This window comes from Zonotrichia albicollis, chromosome 8 (genome assembly GCF_047830755.1).
Source record: "Zonotrichia albicollis isolate bZonAlb1 chromosome 8, bZonAlb1.hap1, whole genome shotgun sequence".
NCBI lineage: Eukaryota > Metazoa > Chordata > Aves > Passeriformes > Passerellidae > Zonotrichia > Zonotrichia albicollis.
Genome location: NC_133826.1, coordinates 16,808,475 through 16,818,581, shown reverse-complemented (window position 1 = coordinate 16,818,581; position 10,107 = coordinate 16,808,475). Strand labels below are relative to the sequence as shown.

Here is a 10,107-nt window from a genome sequence, read left to right as displayed (position 1 = left end):
TACAGTATGTACCTATGACAGGAATGTGATTTTTTTTTTTTTAAATCATATTCCCTGAAACAAACTGATAGACAATGCTAGGGGAACACATCCTAGGGACAGTCTTTGGGAGAAACATAGGAAGTTCTCTAGCCCTAGTTCTTCCAAAATAATAATAAAATTTGCCATTACAATTTTGAAATAATTAAAAACCTTAAAAAGTATGTTAGAAGATTATTAAACGTGTACAGTTCAATCGCATATCATCCAGAACTTAAAAATATTGCAAGCTAGCTACATTTCTTGTACTCAATTATTAATATTTTCCAATGACACAAAAAGTAGTTTTATTACAATGAGAATAGTTTAATATCAAATATCTGTTTCCGATGAGCATTGTGTTTCTGCCTGCTGTCTTTATTACCATTTTATATGCTGTGGATGTTGATGAGGCCCTGAGAAACCCATCTAACTTTGAAGTTACCTGTGCTTTTAGTAGCAGGTTGGACTACAGACCTTCAGAGGTCAGTTCAAGCCTACGTTTTCCTGTATTGCTATGATTTTTCTGTAATTCTTTGATTCTGGAGGAAGCTTTTCTAAAGGAAAAAACTGAAGAATTTATGAAGTGTCCTTTCCATTACCCCTATACCACAAAGCAGATGTCTGGGTTTTTATGCACTTATCTGATCCCTTGTAGCAGTCCAGACTGCCTGCTGGTCTCATTTCATGTACTTATCTCTTCTGATCTTCACTGTATGTCTCAGCCTCTGCATTTCTTTTGCTACACTACATCAACATGGTATAATCTCATGCATTGAAGAAGCAAACCAAAATATATTATTAACTGGTCTGCTTTTCTAACTGTTGTTTCTCTCTTAGTGGTTAGGCTCTGTTTCCTTCCTGCAGTTCTGTCAGGCTCTACCAAGCTGCTGTCTGTAGCCTTTGGCTCTGTGGGCCAATCTCTCATTCTGACCACAGCCCCTAGGAACACTTTCCTAATCTACCTCAAAACTGGTGTTTTATACTCATCTGCCTTGTGGGCTGTGTTCAGTGAAGCCAGTGGTGCAGTTTTCCTTAAATCCTCTCATCCTCATTTGACTCCTGCCTCCATCTTTTCATTTTCTCTGCTTCCCTAAGTTTTTTTTTTTTAATAGATTATTGGAAGAACTCCCCCCCCCCCCCCCGCCTTTCCTGTACAGTTCCAAGTGCCTGGCCTTCCCTTTTCTGTCTGCACTATGTCTGTTGGTGACTTACTCCACAATTATAATATTAGCTGTTATCTGTATGTAAAAACCCTGCAGAGCTGCTTCTCCAGTCCAGATTAGACTCTTAACTTTCCAAGTGAAAAAAAAGTAATTATGCCTACAGATACCACTTTTGGAGGTCTAGTCTTTTTTTAAACTTAAACTTTTAAACTTAAATTGAATATACATGCAAAACATCTTTCCTTATTTTTCATTTTCATGACATGTCATTCAAGGTAGGCCAAATCAAGGTCATTATCTGAGACTGATTGCCAAGTCCTCTCCTTTAAATTTCACTGATAGTTTACTAAATGTGTGTTGCTCTCTGTAGGATACAGCCATCTTTGCCCATTCACAGAAATATCTCAGGTGAGCTGTCACTTGCACCTGTTAACTGCAGCCTGGTCTTAGGCTCTGACAAAGCAATTTCACTGCTCTTATTCCAAATACTACTGCCAGGGGAGTATTCTGACTGTGCCATCTTTTTGGTTTCCTCACTCTCACCCTTCACTGTTTGCTCAGATGTATCTGTCTACCTTGTCTTTGCTTTAGAGGTCTTTCAGGACCTCATAATCACTGTTCACTTGGAGCCCGTGGCACCACCTCTGTTTCTCTGTCAAGTTTTCAAACAAACCTTTATCCATTCTCTCCTGTTTTGGAGAAGAGGTGAATACAGTGATAAAGTCACTGCCAGGAGGTATGAGAAGGACTCCAGAGAACTCAGGTGACTGATACTATTAAACAAATAGCTACATGCACCAGGTTTAAAGCTTGGACATTCCCTTGAATGAGGTCAGGGTCAAACAGTTTAGGCAGCACATAAGGCTGGTCAGGATTATACATTCTTCCAGCTCCCTTGTTATCCAACCTTCCAATCTCACCCTAAAGTTCCCCCTTCTCATAATGCATACAGGAGAAAAAATGACTATTTAAACTGATGATGTGCTGAAGCCATGGCTAATCAGCTAGACAAATATTGACACTCTCATTTTACTTTTCCATTCATGTGCATTTTTTTTTGTCTTTTGTCTTATCTTGGATTCTAACTACTCTGTGGGCAGTCTTTGTTTTTGCTCTTTGTTTGTACAATGTCTAGCCAGTGGGATGCTGCTCTGATTAAGCCTCACAGGCGCTCTAGTAACGCGAATTAAAAACAATAGCACGTTCTATTCCTGCTGCTCCTGCAGACACTCTCTGCCTGTGGGAAGCTGAATTCTATGGCTGCCTCTGTACCAACTGAACAATACCCTATCCTCAGCAGCGGGCTGCTGCAAAACTGGGAAAGGAATTGCAACAACAGCACTGGGGACTTGAAGAGAGAAGCTAATTTAAAGTAAATTGGCAGATAAAAAAAGTAAATGCAAAGACAAAAACCACAATTAAAAAAACTCTATATGTGATTGTATTTCATACAATACACTTGAAATTTTGTGTCAATTTTCAGTGTCACTTTATCAATTCAGTAAAAAGTTAAAAATATGGGCAAAGTGAAAAATAGACAAAAGGATCCCTTCTTTCACTTTCTGTCACTTTTCCTTTCCATCACTTCATCTCGTTTAACGTGAGAATGCCCACTGTCAGCTTTAAAATCCTGATGATACTTGATTAAACTTTTTGGTAAACAACTTTTACTTTAATGCTTTACACAGACATTAAAAACCACTATTCCTTGGCCTTCTGTAAGAGCTTCTCTTGACCTTCATATTTTACTATGATCAGTATTATAGTTCTCTATTTTATCCAAAAGATTATCACCTACTGATGTACCTTGTAATTGCTGAAGGTGAAAAATAGGTTTTCTTGATGTTTTGCACTTCTAAAGGTGGTTCTAACTCCCTCAATATGAAGACTGGGTTAAATGCAGAGTATTACATTTATAATATTTGGAATTACAATATCTCAGACTATTCATCCTGCTGTTAAAAGAGCAGATCAAAGATTTTTATGATGAGACTAAACATCTTCCTTCCATGAGTTTAGAGTCTTCCACTGACATAAAAAGAAAGGAAAGTTTTCCTTTTTTTCCCTTACCTTGATATTAAAGAACAAGATAAATTTCTTCCTCCATTCATTTTGAGAATAAAACATTACTTTTACTTATGTATCAGAAATTCAACAAAGTGCCTTGCTAGATAAATTATTTTGCCTCAAAGATCTTTATTCTGTCAAATCCAAAGTCATAACTTCTTTAATCATACACTAGGACAAGTTCATATTTCTGCAGAACTGAGTTTCTGACTATGAACAAAAAGAAATGAAATTTGTCAAGTTAAGGTGCACTGCTGGAATTGTGCAAAAGCTTGCAGATCTGAAGTGTTATCAGTGGTTACAGTCAGCTTAAGTTTAGTACTTCTACAGTTTCAACCAGAATAGAATGTTAGTTAGCCTTTTACTCCTGCATGGCACTCACTCCTGAAGGCACTTCTGTTAATGACTAAGAGGAGGTAGAATACTTCCTTTTGAGATTTGAAGTTGTGTGAAAAACAAGCACTACTGTTTCCATAATGCAGATATCTTAAGGGGGTCCAACCTCTGCAGGGAACAAAGCCCTGCATGTTTCAGGAGTTCTGACTAGGGAAGAATTACAAGAAGTTTCTCACTCCTTCCTCCCCTGTCAATCAGAAGAGACAATAATCAGTCCTATCCACACCCAAAGAGCTAAAAGCAGCAAAATTATCTGTATATCCTATTTCACTCTGAATCAAAAGAAAGGTTGTTGTGACATTTAGTCTCAATTTATAAAAGCTACACTAGAGATAATAACAAAGATGCAATAATCCTATTACCACTCCCAAAAGTGTGGCATCTATGAAAACACACAAAACCAAATTCCTGAGAATCTTGCTATACTTCAGCATGAGAACATGCAAGTGTAATTAACTAATGCCTGAAGGTAATTTTAGTTAGCATCAGACTTCAGATGTAACACTGACCACAACTTCAGATTCAGAGGTACTTTTTGGAGACATCAGACATGCTGTTTCTTAGAGCAGGAGCAACATTCTACCAGCTCCTTTGAATTCATGCACTATGCCATTTAAAATATTTACTTAAATATGTGCATTTTCATGAAAGAAACAGTGGTCTTCGTACAGCACAGACCCTGTGAAGTCTTAGATTTGAAGAAAAGGCAATTAAAAAAATTTATTGGAAACTTCTAAACAAAACAAGCCAAAATACAAAAAATCAAATCTGGAAGAAACAGATGAAACAAGCTACTCATATTAACAAGCTCCAAGGCAGATTCAGATTGAAACATTTTCTTTGAATATAAGTATGTTTTTCTGTCATTTAAAGTAGTGTTGGCACACATCACCTTTTGACACAACCATTCTGAATCTTTATTGTTGTAAAATGAAGTCACCATATTGGGGGGGAGAAGGAGAGGAATAAGTCTACTATAGTGCATTCGTCTTTAAATTTTTGATCAATGAGAACATTAAATGTCAAAAAAGAAGATAAAAGGGAGGGCAGAAACCCAGACTTTTCCTTCATGTTATCTAGTTTTTCTAACAATTCTAGAAAATACATGCTCAAGTTCATTTTTAGAAAAGACATACATTTAAGTCTTGAAAAATTATTGTACTTGTGATTAAATCTAGATGATAAGTTAACATATTTACCTCAATTTATCAGAAAGATTGCCTCAGTATCAAGAATTGCTCGTTCTTGACTGATGCAGTATTTCATTAAGGTATGGAAACAACTCATCAAAAATAGATTTGGGGAATGGGTTGGAGTTCAGTTGCAAAGAGCTGAAACCTTAATGATGGGTTTCCAGTTCAAGAATTGTCCATTCCCCTTGAGGGGACGAGCAGTCTTCAGATGAAAAGCTCGCCACTGTAATGCTCGCTGAGGAGTCGTCAAGTGGAGACATGAGCTCAGTCCACCTGCTGAATGTGTCAGCCTGGGAGCTGCCCTGAGGATTGGAACCATCTCGTGCCAGAAACAGTGTCTGATTGATAAGACATTGTGCTAAGTTAAGGTCTTCAGGAACAGAGTTTTTGAAATCTATATGTGAGTTATGCTCAGATAGCAATTGCCTGAGTAGAGTCCAGTCCTGTTCTGCAAACGGTTGATCTTCGAGATCCATCTCTAGATCTGCTGTTTCTGAATCCATCCTCTGCTCAATTGCTTCTCCAACATCCATCTCATATATTGGAGAAAGGGTTTTTGAAGGCCGATGTTCATACATGCAGGTTTGTGCCATTGTGTCATAATCATCTATGTCTCCTGAAATAATTCACAATACTGTACAATGTAAAAATTGTAGATGATCCTCCCCTCAGGGCTGTGTACAGCAAAATTTAATTCATTCAGGAAGGACAATCCAATCAAGTTAAAAAAGGGGGGATGGAGGGTTATACAAAATTGACAAAATTTGAGGCATTTATTACCTATATAAAAACAAAGTATGATTTATAAATTAAGTTAAAGCAGCAATCACCACTGGTAATTAACAATAACCTCCATAATTAAGTTTCTGATACAGAAAATGACAATGTAAATATACACTTAATGCACATGAAATTTCTCATTTACTACACAAATTAAATTTAGACCAGGAGGTGCATAGAGGGAATTAATAGAGAATGATTACTGAATGGTGACTTAAGCTATGTCAGCTTAGTAGAGAATTAAAACCAAAATTGTTTATCCACAGGCTTATTTCTACACTGCACATGCAAGGGCAGCTGCAGGCAAGGACAAGCAAACTTAAAAAAAAAATAGTACAACTTTTAATGTCTTCTTGTTCTGTGGTCTGGCTGAACATAGATCATCATCAGTGTTTCATTACTCTTGAATACACAATAGTTGTAATCAACACTATTGCATATTTTTGATGGGATAAACAGACTGAATTATTGATATAAAGAAGACAAAACACAAAACTAGACAGGTATTCATCTAGCTACATGAAACAAGTTAGAACTTTTTTTGTATATAAGCATGAGTTCTAAGTATAAACTCTCTTTAGGAAATAATCTTTTACTGGTAAAATTTAGAATTTTAGACATCTCATAAGCTCTAAAGCAGAGTTCAAACCTACTCCCACTGGTGTATATGGCAAATATTCAGTTATATTCAGTGGGAGAATGATCCAAATTTGTATATAATATATAAATAAATAAATTACAACAATAATGCATATAGCTGTTCAGGTAAACAGTTCAGTGCGCTTTAGTTAAGGTTATTACTTTAGTTATTGCACATCCCATTCAGACATACTATATGTTGTCAAGCAGACAAAACAAATACTAAGATTCCATCAAAAGCTGATGCTGTCAATGTTAGATTGGATCAAAAATAACTGAAGTACAGACAACTGCATCCAATCTTTCTTTTAGCATTACAGGAAATCTCTTTTCTTGTAGTCAAGTTTCTCATTGAACAGCAGGGTATTGACGGATATTTCAAACAGACAAGCATTCTCTACCCAAGTTAAACACTTAAAAATATTTAAATACTGTTTCAGCCAAAATTACTTCAGTTCAGGATTCAATCCCAGACAAATTGCCAAAGCTTTCCCTATTAATTTGGTTTTGAATGACTGAATGTTTCTATTTCTGTACATTACCTGGAAGTAAATCAGTATTATCGCATTCAGTAGTTGCTGGTTGACTGTCTCTCACTTGACTTTCCTGAGTCAGCACCTGATTCTTACTGGCTTCTACAGGTTTGGCAGAGCTGCTCTTTTGCACATCAGAATTAGTTTCTCTCTGCTGAAGATCTAGATGACATGGTCTTTCTTGAGACTTTGCGTCATTGTCTAAGTACTTATTGCACTGGTGAAATTCAGTAGCCATGTCATTCTTGATATTTACTTGCTGGTTTTCTCCTGGATGTGGACTACCTGCTGAATGTACTTTCTCTGGGCAGTTTTGTCCAGTCATTGAAGCACCTTGATTCTCCTTCCCTGGGATTTCAGCACCCTGAAGATGCAGGACAGAACTTCCACTATTGTCTCTGTCCTTTTGCTGTTTGCTATCCAGGAATCCCTCTCCAGGTTCCAATGAGTATCCTGAATGAATAAAATGGTGCTCTTGAGAAACACTGTCAAATACTTCTGAAGGAGTAAGAGACTCTATTGAGTGCTGACGTGAAGTGTGAGTCTCTGCTTTATCATCGGCTCCCAGTTCTTCACATTCATCTACTGAAAGTAAAACAGATCGTTTGAAATTTTTAGTTTTAGAAAACTCCTGACTTGCAGTATCATTTTCTGTTGCATCCTCAAAAGCTAAATTATCAATTCCTTGGAACTGTTGAGTAGGAACATTTGATGGAGGAAAGCTTTCTGCAGCGTTCTCTGCTTCAGATCTGTCATCTTCTGTTTCATCGGCAGAAGAAGAAACTTGGTCTGCTTCCTGAGTAAACTGAGCATTTCCAAAAGTAGAAGTTTTGCTTTCTCTAGTTGTGGTCCGTGAACTGTCTTGATGGGACCAAATTTTTCTTGGTATTTCATCATCACTTGTTGAATTAACACGAAAGAGATCAGAACCCTCTTTTTTCATTTTCACTTCTATTCTTAGGCTGCTATCATAAATTTTTAATTCCTCAGGTGTACTTGTGTCACTGCTGCTTCTTCCAAGAAAATCATGACATAGCATAGTGCTGCACTTAGAAATCCCTCTTTCATTGGATCCCTCATCGTCCTGAGAGCCTCCAGCATCATAATCTTCTGATCTTGGTTTTATATCATCAGAGGATGTGGTTGCACTGCCAGTGTCTGATTCAGGGCTCTCTTTTGGATCTACAGCACCAGTACTCCAATGGTCCACAAAGGGAATTTCTGCATTTTCATGGTTTTCTGGCATTTCCATAGGCTCTATAAGCTCTGTGTAATTAGGTGAATATTTTTCTGTTATTTGTTCTGTGGAACATTCTGAAGCATCGTCTAAATCTGTTGTAACTGATTTATATTCAGTCAAGGCTGATGTATCACACAGTTCATCAGCTGTAAGAAATCCTTCCACATGGATCTGAGAAGATGATATCTCATCCTCTTTATTGGTTACTTGGGAAAAGCTTGACAAAGCACTTTCACCATAGTTATGACCTGTTTCAGAGTTTATTTTATCACTCTGTTCATTACAGACTTTTGCTGCTTTTGAATCTTTCACTCGTTCTCCTAAAACAATAGCCTTTTGATTGGTTTCCTTGGAAAAGTCTGAATATCCATCAGTGGAAGACTGTGCATGACAGTGAAATTCAGCTGTATTGTCATATTTCTCTGGATCTTCAGTCTTTCTAATTCCAGTCTGATTGTCACAGATTTGTCTGTTTTCCATGTCATTTTGTATTGAAACATTCAGTTTATTAACAGTTTCTTCTGCAATTTGAGGAGAAGATTCGGATTGTATTTTGTATTGCACAGTTTCAGAAGAATCTGGTAATTTTTGTTTATTGGATTGACAGGACTCCAGCAATTTATTGTCACTGCTACTTTCTGTGGCAGATTTTAAAGATTCATTTGCAGAATAACATTCATCATTGTCATGAAGTTGACCTGCCGCAGCATCAGCCATGTTTTTCTCAAGTTTCTGTCCTGAACCTCTGTGCTCAGAAGCGTGCATATTCTTCTGGACAACAGGAGAATCACTCCTTGAGTGCTTTTGGGCAGAGGACTGAGATTTCAATACAGCTGATTTCTGTTTCGGGTCTTTATTATTCGTATTCTCAGCATTCTTTGATGGAGCCAGAGTCTTAGGTGTTATTTTTGAAGTGGCTTTTGTTACAGATGTTTGTGATTGTTTAATACTCTTCTTCTTAGCTGAAGGGTGCTTTTCTGGGAGTGTTGTCTGAACCAGGTTTTGTAACACATTTTTTTCTTCATTATGTTTTGGAGACATTCCTGATTTCAGTGAATTTGGTGATTCCCCCTGAGGTCCTGACAAACAGTAAAAAAGACTATAAAGGTTGTATGTGCCAGTCACAGTATATTCACCAATTTTATGTTAATGTTTGTTTATGTTAAGAAACAAGTTACTCAACTTTTAATGTAACTAAGGGAAATAAGGCTTGTTATAGAATTAAGATTTGAAATAACAAATAATAGACAAAAATACTGTCTTTGCACCTTTAAAGCAGTTCATAGAATATACATACAGGAATCACTTCAGCCTGTAACTAAAGCAGCCATCCCTAAAGTAGAAAGCAGCAGCTCTCTAATAATGCATACAAACACTACACAGCAGCTTAGCACAGGAAGTAATGAGTACTGTATTGAATTTATTTTGTAGAGGAAATGAACAGAGGCAGAAAATAATTACATTAGTTATAATGGGATTAGAACACCAGAGTTAATGTCCCTGCTCAGTCAGAAAATACTGCAAGATCTTTAATGACCACAAATTGACAGAACCTGTGTCTTCTATATCACAGTGCATTTAAGATAATAAAACTTGAATATTGGAGCTCCATCCTTAACACCTTGTGTCCTTCTAAACCAGTGTTTCCTCTCTGTGTTCTATAGTGGCATTTCCTACCCCTGCTATCAGTAGCTGTTGAAATTGAGTATTTGTTTGGGGCCAGTATCAGCCCCAAGCAAACAGCGCTACTGACAGGGGGAGACAGGAAAACACCTAATTAGGGAGGCATAAAGCAGTCTGCAGTCCAGATCTTTGAGGCTTATTACAGATGCACAACCTACAGAATTTCTGTTGAGCTCAGTCATGGTTCCAAATGCAGAAGTGCAGGGGATCAGCAAATGGAAGCCTCTGCAATGCAGATTAAACAAGCAGAAGAAAACACCGACTGGCAGTGAAGAGCGTCTTTTAAGTATTTTGAAGTTGACACATTAATTTGCATTTTACAGTTTAGGATTGTCACCAAAGTGAAATATGGAAAACCCCCAGAATTCTCCAGAAGATTTTTCCAAAAACTT

At 37.2% G+C, this 10,107-nt stretch overlaps 1 protein-coding gene across 1 annotated transcript in view; it reads right to left on the bottom strand.

Moving 5' to 3' along the window:
* Positions 1 to 10,107, bottom strand: part of BTBD8 (BTB domain containing 8) — a 35,562-nt gene continuing 25,455 nt past the window's right edge. Inside the window, exons 17-18 of the mRNA XM_005482306.4 lie at positions 6,802 to 9,111; positions 1 to 5,456 (exon numbers count right to left, since the gene is read on the bottom strand). Of these exons, the coding sequence (XP_005482363.2) occupies positions 4,987 to 5,456; positions 6,802 to 9,111 (2,780 nt within the window). The 3' untranslated portion in view covers positions 1 to 4,986. The remainder of the gene's footprint in view (positions 5,457 to 6,801; positions 9,112 to 10,107) is intronic.